The 16732-nt window shown below is 47.5% G+C and overlaps 1 protein-coding gene and 1 non-coding gene across 2 annotated transcripts; both read left to right on the top strand.

Annotated features, from left to right (window-relative positions):
• The first annotated feature begins 2828 nt into the window (after nt 1-2828).
• Nucleotides 2829-12544, top strand: LOC100091735 (keratin, type I cytoskeletal 28). The gene is made up of 8 exons (XM_001520480.2): nt 2829-3242; nt 4832-4914; nt 6102-6258; nt 7175-7336; nt 7423-7548; nt 9166-9383; nt 11157-11212; nt 12207-12544. Exons 1-8 carry the CDS (start codon nt 2829-2831, stop codon nt 12347-12349), a joined length of 1359 nt encoding a protein of 452 aa, XP_001520530.1. The 3' UTR covers nt 12350-12544.
• A 933-nt stretch (nt 12545-13477) lies between these two features.
• LOC114815290 lies at nt 13478-13615 on the top strand. Its single transcript, XR_003763054.1, has one exon. It is a non-coding gene; the product is annotated as a small nucleolar RNA SNORA7 (small nucleolar RNA).
• The last annotated feature ends 3117 nt before the right edge of the window (nt 13616-16732 follow it).

The following is a 16732-nucleotide window of genomic DNA, read 5'->3' as shown; positions in this document are numbered from 1 at the left end:
AGAACAGTGCTCTGCACATAGTAAGCGCTTAACAAATACCGACATTATTATTATTTCATCTCTCACCTGTTAAACTGTAAACACCTTGAAGAACAGGGATCGCGTCTTTGACCTCTATTGGACTCTCCCACATGCTTAGCATAGTGTTGTGCATAAAGAAGAGCTTAGTCTATCAATCAGTTAATGGAACTTACTGAGTGCCTGTTTGCAGAGCCCTGTAGCACAAATCACCCGGGAAAGTACAAAAGAACAGAAGACGCGATTCTCTGCCCACAAGGAGTTTACAGTCTACGGGGGAGACAGACATTAACACAGATTGGCTCCACCACTTGTCTGCTCTGGGACCTTGGGTGAGTCACTTTACTTCTCCGTGCCTCAGTTACCTCATCTGTAAATTGGGGATTAAGACTGTGAGTCCTAGGTGGGACAGCGACTGTGTCCAACCAGACTACCTATATCTACCCCAGTACTTGGTACCACGCCTGGCACCTAGTAATAATAATAATGATTGTATTTGTTAAGCGCTTACTATGTGCCAAGCCCTGTTCTAAGCGCTGGGGTGGATCCGAGGTAATCGGGTTGTCCCACGTGGGGCTCACAGGCTTCATCCCCACTTTACGGGTGAGGTAACTGAAGCCCAGAGAAGTGAAGTGACTTGTCCAAAATCACCCAGCTGAGAAGCGGCGGAGCCGGAATTAGAACCCACAACCTGGGACTCTGAAGTCCGGGCTCTTTCCACTCAGCTGTGCAGCTTCTCCAAACCCCATGCTCCTCTTCAGGAGATCTGCCTATATGGTGAACTATCTTGGCCCCTTGATCTCAGTAGCTGACACAGTACATAGTAAGAGCTTACCACGTAGAAGCAGAGTGACTTAGCGGAAAGAGTTAGGATCATTCCTACCGACTCTACTGGCTTGCAGCCTCCCAAGCGCTTAGTACAGTGTAAGAACTCAATAAAGCTGATTGATTGATAGGGGCTCAGCTCTAAACTGGAGAGCCTTGACTTTGAAGTAGCGAAGCAGAGATTACGGCGATCCAGAGGAAATGAGGCGCGGCAAGTGGGAATATAAAGCGTCCACTGAACGAGGATTCCAGACTAGCCCGTTAGAGTCAAAGGAATCAGGGGAAAACCCTCTCACCTCTGTCCCCCACACCTCTTTCCTACCCACATCTTGTCCTATCTTACGCCGTCGAGTCGTTTCCGACCCACAGCGACGCCACGGACGCGTTTCTCCCAGAACTCCCCACCTCCGCCTGCAATCGCTCTGGTAGTGGATCCACAGAGTTTTCTCGGTCAAAACACGGAGGTGATGAACACCGCCTCCTTCCGAGCGGTTGAGTCTCTCTCTCCCACGCCACTGCGGCCCAGCAAAGAAGAATTTCGACGTGTAGCAGATTGCCTTCCGCTCGCCAGCCACGGGCCAAGCTAGGAATGGGACGGGGAGGCCTCTGCTTGACTCTGCCTCCCGTAGTCGAGACCGTAGAGTACCGGAAACTCTCCAGCTGCGGACCCGAGAGGGGCAACCCGCACCACTCCCCCCTTAAAATGCAGAGAAAGCTGTTTCTCGGCCATCGTAAACACTGGCCTCAACCATCTGCTCTTCTAAATGCCCCCGCCAACGTAGAAAATGCAGGCCCCCAAGTTGAGCAAGCAACGATGCAGGCTTCAAACTCCAAGTATTTTGGCAACAAATTGAAACTTTAAAAGCAATTACAAGTTTAGAAATACGCCGACAGGGTTAAGATTGTTTTTGGTTTCACGGGAATGTATATTTAGATTAAATAATTCTGGAGACTGGATTTAAATCAACTGCAGAAAAGATTTGTCTTAATAATAGGGGCATTTGTTAATCAATCAATGGTGCTGACTATGTGCAGAGCACTCTACTAAGCACTCGGGAGAGTAAACTACAACAGAGTTAGCAGACAAATTTCCCGCCCACAACAAACTAGCATTTCCTACGTGTCTAGCGCTGAACCACGCCACGGGGCAGACACTTTATAAGTCAACTGGACCCAATCTCTTTACCACACGGGGCCCACTGTCTAAGTAGCTGGGAGAACAGGTTACTGAACCCCCATTTTACAGAGGAAAAAACCGAGACACAGAGAAGTAAAGCGGCTTGAGAAAATCACCTCGCAGGCAAGTGGCAGAGCCGAGATTAGAATCCAGTTGCTCTGATTCCCAGACCGGCGCTCTAACCATTAGACCACACTGTCTCTCGATGTCTTACGGCTAATGTCTTTCACCGGGAGAATGATTTCCGGGAAAGAATTCGAGACATTAATTCCCAAAGGGGGAAGAAGATAGCAAAACCCTCTTCAGCCACGCTCTTTTCCGGAAGGAGGAGTACGAGGAACCCACGGGGGTGAGAAGCGTTCATCACAATCTTACATAACCCGTGAGGGAAGTAGATTACGTTCTTGCATCAGCTAGGGAATTTGCTGAGGCCTTTCATTCTAGCGATAAGGGGAACATCCTTAAGGTCTGGATGAAAGGGAAGGTTTACTCACCTCAGATGAAAAGTTCCCACTTGGCTGTCACAAGCCCCACCCTGGGTTATTTTTGAGATAGTAATTTCTCCCAATTTCTCCCAAGGTTTCTACCCTTACTACAGAGATGGACGCAGAGATTAATTAGGAAAAAAGTATCCAATTAAGGGTAATCACGCCGAGCTGGCAAAGAGATTTTGCCACGGGCAGGCGGAATTCATCCGGACACAACCCACCAACTGGGTATAAAAGAACGGCGAAACCACCCGACCACGGTAACCTCTCCACTCAGCTCTCCGATCCCACTTGAACGAGGCCGCTGCCCCCGAACGACCATGTCCCTGAGGTTCTCCGCTGGATCCAGGAGAGGTTGCTCTCGGCCTGGAGCGGGCTGTGGGAATAGCAACTTCTCCTGCTCCTTGGGTGGAGGCCCGGCCGGAGGAAGCTTTGGAAGCAGTTTGAACGGCCCAGGTGGAAACCACATCGGCGGGAGCCTCGGAAATGCTTCTTGCTCGGCCTTCGTCGGGAGCGAGGGGGGGCTCCTGTCCGGGAACGAGAAGGTGACCATGCAGAACCTGAACGACCGGCTGGCCTCCTACCTGGACAACGTGCGGGCCCTGGAGGAGGCCAACGCCGACCTGGAGCAGAAGATCAAGGGCTGGTACGAGAAATATGGTCCCGGCTCTTGCCGGGGACTCGACCATGACTACAGTCGCTATTTCCCAGTCATCGAGGACCTGAGGAATCAGGTGAGAAACCCTAGATTTGGCCCTTTATTTTCGTCTGCCCTTCAGAGCGTGCTCAGCTAGATAACTCTGGCATCCTGACAAAGGGATGAAAGTAGGACGGCCTAGTGGATGGAGCACGGGCCTGGGTGTCAGAGGACATGGGTTCTAATCGCGACTTTGCTACCTGCCCATGTACCTTCTTAGGCAAGTTATTTAGCTTCTCTGTACCTCGGTTTCCACTTCTGGAAATTGGGAATTAGATACCTAGTTTCTGTCCCCCATCCTTGGACTGTGAGCCCAATGTGGAATAGTCCTATCTAGTTCTTAGTATAGTGCTTTTTATGGTATCTGTTAAGTGCTTATTATGTATTAAACACTGGGGTAGATACAAGGTAATCAAGTTAGACTTAGTCCATTCCCACATGGGGCTCTTAGTGTTAATCTGCTTAACACGTAGTAAATTCTTAACAAATACCACTGTAATAATAATGATGATGGTATTTTTAAGCACTTACTACGTGTCACGCACTCTTCTAAGCGCTGGGGTAGAGACAGGCTAACCACGTTGGACGCCGTCCCCGTACCGCATGGGGCTCACAGTCTTAATCCCCACTTTACAGATGAGCTAACTGAGGCCCAGAGGAGTGAAGTGACTTGCCCAAGGTCACACAGCGGACAGGTGGTGGAGCTGGGATTAAAAGCCAGGTCCTTCTGACTTCCAGGCCAGTGCTCTATCTATTAGGCCGTGCTGTTTCAATTAAAGTAATGAATTCAAACCCCGACGGCGCCTAACCTCTACTGAACTGTGTGGTAAACTCTGAAGAGGAAGGAATTCTTCTTTCTACGGGTTTTATATATGAATATTCACGGTTGTGAGTTTCAGAAGCTCTAATTCCCTCAAAGGAACCTGTGTCTTCAGTTTCACCACTGGACAGGCACTGATTTTAAAATTATTTCACATGCAATACAGTCAATGAAAGCACATGGCCTAGAGGACAATTCACTTCTCTGTGCCTCAGTTACCTCATCTGTAAAATGGGGATTAAGAGTGTGAGCCTCACGTGGGACAACCTGATTACCCTGTATCTACCCCAGCGCTCAGAACAGTGCTCCGCACATAGTAAGCGCTTAACAAATAACACCATTATTATCAGAGGACAGGGCGGGGACCTGGGAGTCAGAAGGACCTGGGTTCTAATCCCGGCTCTGACACTTGCCTGCTGTGGGACCTTGGGCAAATTACTTCACTTCTCTGTGCTTCAGTTATCTCGTGTAAAATGGGGATTGATACTGTGATCCCCAATTGCGTCGGAGACTGCATCCAACTTGATCAACTCGTTATCTACCCCAGAGCTTGTGCGGTGTCTTTCACACAGTACGTGATTAAAAAATTTCAAATAAATAAATGAATAATAGGTCCACGCAGCATTTTACAGAGAAAGATTTCAGGAAACAAACCCACATCTATCTGGAAAGTTTTAAATGTTTGGTTATCCTTTTAGCGCTTAGGGGAAATTTCATTAGAGTAGCTGAAATTTGCAGTCGTTTTGGCACATTGAACTTGAGCGTGATAAAATGATTCTTTAGTCTGTTCTTCTAAAATATTCCAGATCGTCTCTTCCACCACCTGTAATGCCAACGTGGTTCTACAGATTGACAATGCCAGGCTAGCCGCTGATGATTTTCGATTAAAGTAAGTAGTGGCCAATCCATTACTGGTAATGAATGATCTTACCCCAGAAAGATGATTTTCTCTGTTCCTTGAGAATTAAATGTAATCCTTAGAGGTAGAGTGGCTTAGGAAAAAGAACACGAGCCCGAGAGTCAGACGACCTGTGTTCTAATGCCGGCTCCACCGCTTACTTACAGGCTGTGTGACCTTGGGCAAATCACTTAACTTCTCTGTGCCTCAGCTCCCCCTTCTGCAAAACGGTGATGCAAAACCCATTCTTCCTCCTATGTAAAATGTGGAACCCGATTATCTTGTACCGTGCTTGACACGTAAGTGCTGAATAAATTTCTTCTAATTAGTATTGATTCCCAAATAGAAATGAAGGCAGTCATCAAAAAGATCATTCATTCTACAGTACTCACCTAATCGGTTCCCAGTTTTTCATTTAAAAATACTCACAAAAATAAAATACAATAGTGGTAGTGGAATTGTCAAAATAGCTTTCAGGGAATTGGGTTTCAGCTGATTTTCCCTACAGTGCTATCTTCAAAGTCCTCCTAAAATCCCTACCTGTCCTCCTCCTCCTCCTCTTCCCCAAAGCCTCCCCCAATTAAATCACAACAGCCCAATCACAACATTTAACTATTTTATTCCTACCCACCACATTCATGTACATTTTCATTTATATATTTATTTGCACGTTCAATTATTTATCATTTTTTTATTCAGCCATTTCATCCAGATAGATTTGCGCTATTTCCTGCCTTATTCCTCCTCCTGCTTCGACTAAATACATTTTAGCGGTTGCCCCCGTTAAACTGTAAGCTCCTCGAGGACAAGGAATGTGTGTCCTGTTATCGCTACACCCTCCCGGGGCTTAGCTTCGATCAATCAAAACGACAAGGAGATTTCTATTCCACTGAATGATATGATCGGTCCCCAAAAGCTCGCTGTGGGTCAAAGACGACTCGACAGCAGGAGTCAAAGTGGGAAACACTTTCCAAATTAACACAAAAAAGTGAATGTCAAAGGTCTTAATACCGTTAACAAGTTGTTAGTGAACTGGTTCTCTCGGGCTTCAGAAAGCACATTTGGGCTTGGGATAAGTTTCCAATTTCACCCGAGTTTCTGTTTAAAGGGAATGTGCACTCCAGTAAATGCGGCCATTTCCCATTTTGCACCAAAACAATCTCCGGCCGCCATTTCAGGTTCGAAAACGAGCTGGCTCTACACCAGAGCGTGGAGGCGGACATCAACGGCCTGCGGCGAGTCCTGGACGAGCTGACCCTGTGCAGGACGGACCTGGAGATTCAGTACGAAACCCTGAGCGAGGAGCTGACCTACCTCAAGAAGAACCACGAGGAGGTAGCTCAACCATCATTTTCACTTTCCTTCTCCCTGCCTAAGGCTTCGTTCTGTGACTCCGAGAAGAAATGTTAGGCGGCCTTCCTTTCCCCTGAGCTGATGATTTTTCTCTATCATCTGTAAGACTATTAGCGTGTTTGGGGCAGGGAGCATGTCTACTTACTCTGACAATAACAATAATAGCACTTATTAAGCGCTTACTATGTGCCAAGGACTGTTCCAAGCACTGGGGTAGATACAAGTTAATCAGACTGGACACAGTCCCTGTCCCACATGGGGTTCACACTCTTTATCCCCATTTTACAGATGAGGTCCCTGAGGCAGAGAGATGTTAAGTGACTTGACCAAGGTCACGGGTGGTGGAGCTGGGATTGGAACCCAGGTCCTTTTGACTCCCAGGCCCGTGCTCTATCCACTGAGCCACGCTGCTTTTCTGTTGCATTGTAACTTCCCAAGTGCTTCGTAAAGTGCTCTGCACACAATAAACACTCAATTCATACGATTTACGTTGGTCCACTGAAACCCAGTTTAAGCCACCATCTTCCAGGGACGCTTCCGACCCAAGAGATAGTAGCTTTCCCCCAAAAGATGTGATTTTGCCTAATGTACGTTTCACCTGCTCAGAGAGACACCCTGTCCATCCAAGATGGTGAGCTCACAGTCCCCATCTTGCCTAGATTCTGAACTCTCACCTCAGTGGTTCAGGAAATACTGAAGAAATCTGGAGAAGGGAAGTAGGAAGATCCCTGCAAGGAGCTGGATGCAATAATGAAAGGATTTCCTCCGCATCACACAACCAACATTCAGATGGCCAATTTCAGGATCTAGAATCGGCTTTTAAAAAGCGGTTTCATCAATAGGAGCGGCCATAAAATAGCATCTGATTCTCAACAGGACTCAAACGCTTCCCTTCCAGGAAATGAAAGTCCTCCAGTGTGCGGCGGGTGGGAACGTGAACGTGGAAATGAACGCGGCCCCGGGGGTCGACCTGACCGTCCTGCTGAACAACATGAGGGCCGAGTATGAAGACTTGGCCGAGCAGAATCGCAGGGACGCCGAAGCCTGGTTCAACGAGAAGGTGAGTCCCTCATGCCTAGTGGGGTCCCGCCCTCCTATCCCGACCTCTCCTAACTAGACTTAAATGGTCGGCAAATCTCTTTTCAGAGCGCCACCCTGCAGCAGCAGATCTCGGACGACGCCGGAGCCGCCACCTCGGCCAGGAACGAGCTCACGGAGATGAGACGCACCCTCCAGACCCTGGAGATCGAGCTCCAGTCCCTCTTGGCCACGGTAGGGCGAAGCCCCAAATCAGACTGGTTTTGGCTATTGGAAACATTCAAGATTAATCTTTCCCTCCTGGAGACGTAGTGGGCATCTCTGTCACTTGCCTGCTGGGTGACCTTGGGAAGGTCACTTAACTTCTCCGCGCCTCAGTTATCTTATCTGAAAAATGGGGGTTAAGAGTGTGAGCCCCATGTGGGATGTGGACGGTGTTCAACCTGTATCTACCCCAGTGCTTAATCCAGGGCCTGGCACATAGCAAGCACTTAACAAATCCCATTTTAAAAAGAGTCTCCATTATCCTTCTCCCCAGAGAGGCCAAGGGAGACTTTTTTTTTTTCCTTTGTTAAGTGCTCATTACGTGCCAGGCACTGTTCTAAGCCCCGGGGTAGATTTGAGCTATTCAGGTTGGACACAATCCATTGCTCCTCCTGGGGCTCACAGTCTTGATCACCATTTTACAGATGAGGGAACTGAAGCCCAGAGAAGTTAGGCGACTTGCCCAAGGTCACAGAGCAAACAAGTGGCAGACCCGGGATTGGATCCCAGATCTTTATGACTCCCGGGCCTGGGCTCTATCCACTAGGTCACACTGCTTCTCTTCCCACCAGTATCCCCACCCCAATCAGGAAAGGATGCAGAGCCTCAGATTCTGCCAAATTAAGAGAAAATTAAACCATTTCATTCTAAAAAATCAATAACTGCCTTCCCTGAGCCATCTGGAGTATTCAACCCACAAGCCAGAACGAATAAAATCGAAATTTTGCCTTAAAGGGTTCAGATTCTTAAATAAGTGTCACCCCACGCCCTCAGCCAAGTACAACACAATGTTCTTTTCTAATTATTCCTTACTGAGACACACTTTACTGACTGCTAAATGATGTAAAGTACTGACAGGCCTTTTTCCAACCAACAGCAGAATGCCTGTCCTTGCAGAACTCCAGAAAAAAAAAACGGTAATCCGACCACCCCAGGGGAAGGGTTATTGAAGGAGAGTCCTTTCTAGAAGACATGTTTTTCCTTAGACAAACAGGAGAGTCCAACAGAAATGCATGATGGACTCCACCTCAGGAATGATGAGGCCGTGGTTCCTGAACGTGAACTCACTCTGCCCAGCTGTTCCTGGCCTGCATCCTCAAATGTCGGTCTCATCCCGCCGACCTCTGGGAGCACCCACAGAGCTGGGGTTGGGTCCAGGCCACAGTGAATGGCCACCTCCAACCTCCTCTTCACTGGCTTCCCGACTCCTCTGGCCACCCCAGCGCTTAGTCCAATGGCTTTGGACTGCAGGCCGAGGAGCATCTGAAAGGCCCAAGTGGCCACCGTCCCCATTCCCCGGAATAGAATATTTGCTTCCCAAACCTTCATCCCAGAGGTTTCTGGGAAATGCCCATTTGTCCGGGGGATTCCTGGCGGGGCGAAATAACGTTAGGTCCCTAAACATATGCTTTTAAAGGTAAAAACAGAGAAAAGGAAATCTCTGGAACTCTAGAGCTGCGTGCAGGGAACGGGTCTGTTATATTGCTCTCCTGTAATCTCCCAAGCGCTTAGTAAGTTTTCTGCACAGAGTAAGCGCTCAATAAATACGATTGACCGACTGACTGACATCACCACCTTCACCCGCAGAAACACTCGCTCGAATGCTCCTTAACAGAGACGGAGGGAAACTACTGCGTCCAGCTCTCCCAAATCCAGGCCCAGATCGGGACCCTAGAGGACCAGCTGCAGCAGATTCGCACTGAAACTGAGGGCCAGAAACTGGAGTATGAGCAGCTTCTGGACATCAAAATTCACTTGGAGAAGGAAATTGAGACCTACTGTCGCCTGATCGATGGCGATGGAGAGTAAGTACCGGGGTTTGGAAAGCGTTTAAAAATTCTATGTCACTAGCCAAAGACTTTACCTCTTCTTCCTCCTTATTTTCTCTTCCACTCCATTGCCAACGGGTTAACTCAGTTACTCTAACCTCTAACCTCCTCTTCACTGGCTTCCCGACTCCTCTGGCCACCCCGGCGCTTAGTACAGTGCCTGGCACATCGTAAGCGCTTAACAAATGCCATCGTTATTACTTACCCTAGTCAGTAAAAGCTATTACCACATTACCCTCTACTGTATGGCCACTGGGCCCCTTTCTTCAAATCACTTTAATAATAATATTCCATTTACCTTCCCAATCAATTCCAATAGTTGCCTTCGAGAGTTTGCACTACCCTAGTCCTACATCTTATTTCCTTTCAACCCCGAACCCTCCCGGAACCCCAGACGAATCATCCCTCATCCCATGAGGGTTTTTTCTTCTCACTGCATTCTTCCTGATAGCCCTTTGCCTTGTATAATTTTAATCTTATCATCGCCCCCATTTCCTTAAAGACCTCCCTCGAGAACACCCCTGGACTGACTTGCATTAAACCCACTGGCAAATGGGATCGTAGGAATAGAGGATAAGCCAATACCGTTGGTCTGAAATAAATTACACCATTCAATCCCCATGTATGCAGGTATGCTGGATAAAAATACATGTGCACCTGTTTTTTTCTAAGGCCCTACATCCCTAAAGGAAGAAAGTTACACATGAACACGTGGGTGAATTTCAGTGGCATATATGGAAAGAGAGAGAGAAAGAGGTGGTGGGGGGAGAGTTGGAGTGGGGTAAGGAAGAATGTCATAAATGGAATTTCATCATCAGGGTTGGGGGAGCTTCCCGGGACTCTGGCTTTTCTGTAGAGGGGAGGTGCGTTCTTTCAATCGGCAGAGGGTTAGTGCTCCCTTAAGCCAGTCTTGCCCATTAGTTTGGTGTGTCTGAAAATATCAACACTTTTCTTTCCCCAGTCTCAGCAGCTCATGTTTTGGAGGGACTGCAAGTCTCACAGGCACTTGGGAGTTTTAACTTTCTACTCCTCCCTATGCCCACCCTGCCCATCCCAATCTGCTTCTACCAAGGGACAGAATCATCAGGTGCCCAGATGCACCTGAGCCCTCCAGTGCCCGCTCCACCCAGGAAAGCACCCCTATTCCTCACGGATGACGAGCTTTTGTTCTTTTTTATGGTACTTGGTAAGCACTTACTATGTGCCAGGCACCGTACTGGGGCAGATACAAGATAATCAAGTTGGACACAGTCCCTGTCCCACACGAGGCTCACGGTCCAAGTCAGAGGGAGGGGGATTTAATCCCCATTTTGCAGATGAAGTAACCGAGGCACAAAGTTAAATGACTTGCAGGCAAGTGGCGGAACTGGAATTAGAGCCCAGGTCCTCTGGCTCCCAGGCCTCTCCCCTTTTGGCTGGGAGCTCGTTGTGGGCAGAGAATGTGCCCGTTCACTGTTATATTGCACTCTCCCAAATGCTTAGCACAGTGCTCTGTACACAGTAGGCACTCAGTGAATGACTGATAACTGACTCTAGGTCCTGCTGATCCTTAGTAAACTATGATCAATAAGCTAAAATCCTCACATAAAAAACAAACTTCATTTCAGATCTGACACCTCCAGAACTTAATATTCCTTTTCCTATCAAACCGAACTCTGTTGCGGACAGTAAAATCTCATTCCTTACTATCTTCATAGTCAGGAGAACATCATTCACCAATGAAAAAAAAATGTGTTGCTTTTTCCACAGATCCTGCTTCCAGTCCAAAAGCTATGTACCTGGAGGACTGGGAAGTCCAAGTAAAGGTATTGTGAACATCACGCCGCTTCCAATAATATTCCTGGGTGTCAGAGGGTCCGTTGCCTTCCGGTAGTCAGGTGCAGCCTACGATAAAATGACGTTGATCCAGGGAATGAAGGCAATGTAGGTCTCGCAAGCTCAGAAAGTGCCCCATTTGATGAAATCAATCAATCAACCAATCAATGGTGTTTATCAAGCATTTACAGTCTTTCATTCAATCATATTTATTGGGCCCTTACTGTTTGCAGAATGCTGTACTAAACACTTGGAAAGTACAATTCAGCACAGATAGAGGCAATCCTTACCCATCAAGGGTTCACAGTCTTGAAGGGGGAGACAGACAACAAAACAAAACAAAACAAGTAGACAGGCATCAATAACATCAATATAAATAAATAGAATTACAGATATATACACATCATGTGCAGAGCACTGTCCTAAGCAGTAGGTAGAGTAAAATACGACAGAGTGTGTAGACATATTTCCAGCCTACAGCAAGCAGAAGAATCAGACTGTGCTCCAACGTGCAGAGCACGGGCCTGGCAGTCAGAGGGGCCCGCGTTCTAAGGCCGGCTCCTCCGCTTCTTTAATGCATGACCTTGGACAAGTCACTTGACTTCTCTGTGCCTCAGTTACCTTAACTGTAAAATGGGAATCCAGAATGTGAGCCCCATGGGGGAAGTGGACTCCGTCCAACCTGACCAGTTTGTATCTGCCCCAGCGCTTCTTTCAGTGCCTGGCACAGACTAAGTACTTAGCAAATGCCATAAAATAAAGAAGCTTACAGTCGAGAGGTGGAGACGGACATTAATATAAATAGAGATATGTATGTAAGCGCTAGGGCTGAGGGTGGGATGAGTACTAAATGCCCAACATATAGGGGGAAATATGGTGATTCCTAGTGACGCTAATAAGAGATCGATACCGTATGTTACACAGGAGCACATTTGCAACATGTTAACATTTTCAAATGGCTTTACCCTTCTGGTTCTTTCCCAGATCTATCCAAAACTACCCTGGTGAAGACAGTGGTTGAGGAGATAGATCAACGAGGAAAAGTTCTCTCATCTAGAGTCCACTCCATTGAAGAAAAGTCTTCCAAACTAAGTGCCATTAAAACAGAGCAGAGAACCCCTTTCTAACCAGAAGAGGTTCAGTCAGAGATTATCAAGCCTTGTGTACGGTTCGAATTATCAGAAGAAAAGGATTTTCTGCTCTTAAAGAAAAGATGCTTATTGAAAGTGCCTCTGCTTCTTCTTTGCTCTTTCCAGGTGGTAGGGTTTTGGGCTCATTTGTTTTTAATTTAAATAAACTATTTCCATTTTCGGGTGCTTAAATAAACATTACATTTGCAAGTCATTTCGGCATCGCCTCCTTTCCTTACAAATCTGGGGATGAGATACTTGGGACAAATCTAAATAAGAGTGTCTTTGCAACTGTTTTAAAGTAAAATTTAGCAATGTAAGTGAAGTTGGAGACTGAAAGATTTTCAGTTTCTCTGAATAATAATATATTTAGATTATAGCTAGAGAGGCATGTAATAGGGAGAATTTGGAAGGTCTCCAGGAGATTGAGAATCCACAGGGCCTAGTGGAAAGACTATGAATCAAAAGGATCTGGGTTCTTAGCCCGGCTCCACCACTTGCCTGCTGTGTGACCCTGGGCAAGTCATTTAACTTCTCTATGCCTCTGATTTCTCATCTGTAAAATGGAGATTAAATATCAGTTCTCCTTCCCTCGATCTCGTCTATCTAGCCAACGACCTCTTACCAATGACCTGGAACGTCCTCCCCCTTCGTATCCAACAGATAATTACTCCCCCCCACCTTCAAAGCCTCATTGAAGGCCCATCTCCTCCAAGAGGCCTTCCCTGCCTAAGCCCTCATTTCCTCTTTTCCCACTCCCTTCTGCACCGCTCCCTTTATTCACCCACGTATATATATATATATATATATATATATATATACACACACGCACATGCACACACTAAAACTGGAGAAAGATGGAAAAATTCATTCTTATGGGATAGCCTCAACTTCAATACCAATCAAGAAATTAATCAATCGTATTTGAGCGCTTACTGTACACGGAAGACTGTACTAAGCATCTGGGACGGTACAGTATAACAAAGTTGGTAAGCAGGTCCCCAGCACCCCTGGAAGTCTAGAGGGGAAGACAGACATTCAAAAAATTACAGATATTTCCACTTACATTTGCATATTGCTAGGGGGCTGAGGATGGGGTGAATATCGAGTGCTTAAAGGGTACAACCCCACTCAGGATCACACCTGGAGAGTTCCCAGTCCTCTACCAGGCTCGGCTACGGGAGGGAGAGTCAAGCAGAGGCCTGTCCGTTCCATTCCTAGCTTGGGCGGTGGCTAGCGAGTGGAAGGCGATCTGCTACAAATCAAAACTCACCTGTGCTGGGCAGCACAGGAGAGAGAAGAGGGGGGAGAGTCAAGTTTACTGCGTGGAAGGAGGCGGTGGTAAACCACTTCCGTATTTTTTACCAAGAAAACTCTCTGGATACACTACCAGAACGATTGCAGATGGAGAGCGGGGTGTTCTGGGAGAGATGTGTCCACGGTGCCGTTAGGGGTCGGAAATGACTCGACGGCATGAGACAAGTCAAAGGGTACAGATCCAAAAGCAAGGGTGATGCAGAAGGGAAAGGAAGTAGGGGAAATGAGGGCTTAGTCAGGGAAGGCTTCTTGGAGGAGATGGGATTTAATAAGGCTTTGAAGGTGGGGAGAGTGGCGGTCTGTCGGATAAGAAGGGGGGGGGGAGTTCCAGGCCAGAGGCAGGATGTGGGTGAGGGTTCGGCGGCAAGACGGACGAGATCAAGGTACACTGCGAAGACTGGTATTAGAGCTGGGCCGTAGTATGACATCGGGGAAGTAAGATACGAAAGACCGGAGTGATTGAGTGCTTTAAAGCTAATGCTAAGGAGTTTCTGTTTAATGCCGCGGTGGATGGAAAATCACCGGAGGTTCTTGAGGAGTGGGGAAAGACAACCCGAATGTTTTCTTAAGAAAAATGATCCAGACAAGAGAGTGAAGTATGAACTGGAGTGGGGTAGAAACAGGAGACAGGGAGGTCAGCAAAGAGGCTGATGCAGTACTCAAGATGGGTTAGAATAAGTGCTTCGATCAGCGTGGAAGCCGTTCGGATGGAGAGGAAAGGGCAGATCTATCTTCCTGATGATTTGAAGATAGAACCACTGGGATTCGGTGACAAATTGAATACGTAGGTTGAACGAGAGAGATGAGTCGAGGATAATGCCGAGGGTACGGGCTTGTGGTTTGCAATTGGCCTGAATAACAACACAACTCCTAGCCTTCCCTGATAATCTCTCCTCTCGATGCCATATCCTCCCACAGGGCTAAACTCCCACTTCAGTACTTCTGCATTACCAAAGCACTTGCGTCCTCAATCCCCCTCTACTTCAGGGACTTATGTGCATGAGTTTAATTCTATGACTTCCTCTTCGCTGAAATTTATTTTACGCTCTGTCTCCCCCAGTAGATTCCAAACTCCTTGATGACAGGGATCATGGACTCTACTGGACTCTCCCAAAGGTTTAGTACAGTTCTCTGCGCCCAGTAGATGCTCAATAAATACTACCATGAGAGCCTGGAACCTCTGGTTCAGTGGCTCATTGCCAGGCCTTGAACTAAGTGTTGAGGTAGATACAAGCTAATCGGGTAGGATACAGTCCATGTCCCACGTGGGGCTCACAGTCTTAATCCTCATTTTACGGATGAGGTAACTGAGGCACAGAGAAGCGAAGTGACTTGCCCGTGGTCACACGGCAGGCAAGTGACGGAACCAGGATTAGAACCCAAGTCTTTCTGACTCTCTGGCCCGTGCTCTTTCTATTAGGCCACGGAATTTGAAAAGGTTGGATGTAGCGAAACGGCTTGTTTCCCTAAAGAGAAAATTCCCGGTCAGGGGCCGTGACTTTCTCTGCCCCAGTTGGAGGATGGAAGTCTCTCGCACAAGACCAGAGCGACGCCAGATTTCAGAGATGAAAAACAAGTTCCCCGTCCCCAGTGAGCTTACAGTGGGGTTGGCAGATATTGAAATAAATTACAGATATGTATATAATTGCTGTGGGGAGGGTGGCATGAATATCAATCGCTTAAGGGGGACAAATCTAAGTGCACAGGTGACACCGAAGGGAGTAGGGGAAATGAGTCAGAGGACCTGGGTTCAAATTCCAGCTCTGTCAATTGCTTGCTGTGTTGGCAAGTCACTTTAACTTCTCTGAGCCTCACGTTCCTCATCTGTAAAATAGGGATTAAATATCTGTCTCCTACTTAGATTGTCAGCCGCAGATGGGACAAGGACTGTGTCCAACCTGACAAACCCGCATCTATTCCAGCGCTTAGAACGGTGCCTGCCACATAGAAAGGGCTTAACAGATAGCCTAATTATTATTACCATTATTATTTTGCTCCACTCCATCACCAGAATATGTGTCTGAAGTGAAGTAAAACACTCCAGCTGTGGTACTAAGAAGCTGAGAAGCGGCACAGGCCCGGGAGTGGGAAGGCCTGAGTCTTAATCCCAGTTTTGTCACTTTCCTGCTCTATGACCGTGGGCAAGTCACTTCTCTGTGCCTCAGTTACCTCATCTGTAAAATGGGGTTTCAGCGGTGAGCTCCTCACTGGGCACGGCCTGTGTCCAACCTGATTAGCTTGTATCTCCCCGGAGCTTAGTACAGTCCCTGGCGAATAGTAAACGCTTAACAAATACCTTCAGAAAACCAAAAACCTGAGGGAAGTGGCTTCTTCCCTTTCCTTTCCCAGTCCATAGCCGGGTTTGCCCCAGGAGTTCCCAGAGATAATGGATGACCGGGCAAACTAGAAGAAGACTCCAGCTGAGGTAGGCCCCACCCATGAATTTAAGCTAATAACCATGTAATAAAAATGCCCGACAGCAATGTGGGATTGTAACTTCAAAGCGGCAGGAAGGAGGCAGTAATTCCAGCCAGCTTAACAGGAGCTCTTTCCAAAATCCGGGTAAAAGAGGCTAAGGGATTCAGAGGCAGGAGAATAGAGAATATTATACCAAGAGCGGCAACGGAGGAGAAATGTATTGGAAAGAAGAGGAAAAGTCTTCAAGGAGATGACCAGCATCACCCCGCAGAGGAGAGGAGTAAGGGCAAAATGCTCAAGGATGGATCGTCATCATTGACACTATTTACCGGGTGCTTGCCCTGTGAAGAGCCTACTGTGTACTAAGCGCTCAGGAGGGTGCAGTACGACAGGGTTGGTAGACATAATCCCCGCCCACAGTGTGCTTAACGGTCTAAACGGAGAGCGGTTGAAACCGCTGTGGGCCCCTCTCTCCGCGTTACTGATTTTCAACAGAGGGTGCAGAAGCAGCAAGGCCTAATCTTAAGAGCACCGGCCCAGGAGTCGGAGGACCTGGGTTCTAATCTCCGCTCCTCCACTTACCTGCTGTGCGATCTCGGGCAAGTCTGTCAACTTCTCTGCGCCTCAATCCTCTCATCTGCAAGA

The sequence above is a fragment of the Ornithorhynchus anatinus genome, chromosome 11, assembly GCF_004115215.2.
Source record: "Ornithorhynchus anatinus isolate Pmale09 chromosome 11, mOrnAna1.pri.v4, whole genome shotgun sequence".
Lineage (NCBI taxonomy): Eukaryota > Metazoa > Chordata > Mammalia > Monotremata > Ornithorhynchidae > Ornithorhynchus > Ornithorhynchus anatinus.
The sequence above is the reverse complement of the archived record's forward strand: the minus strand, read 5'-3'. Positions and strand labels throughout refer to the sequence as shown.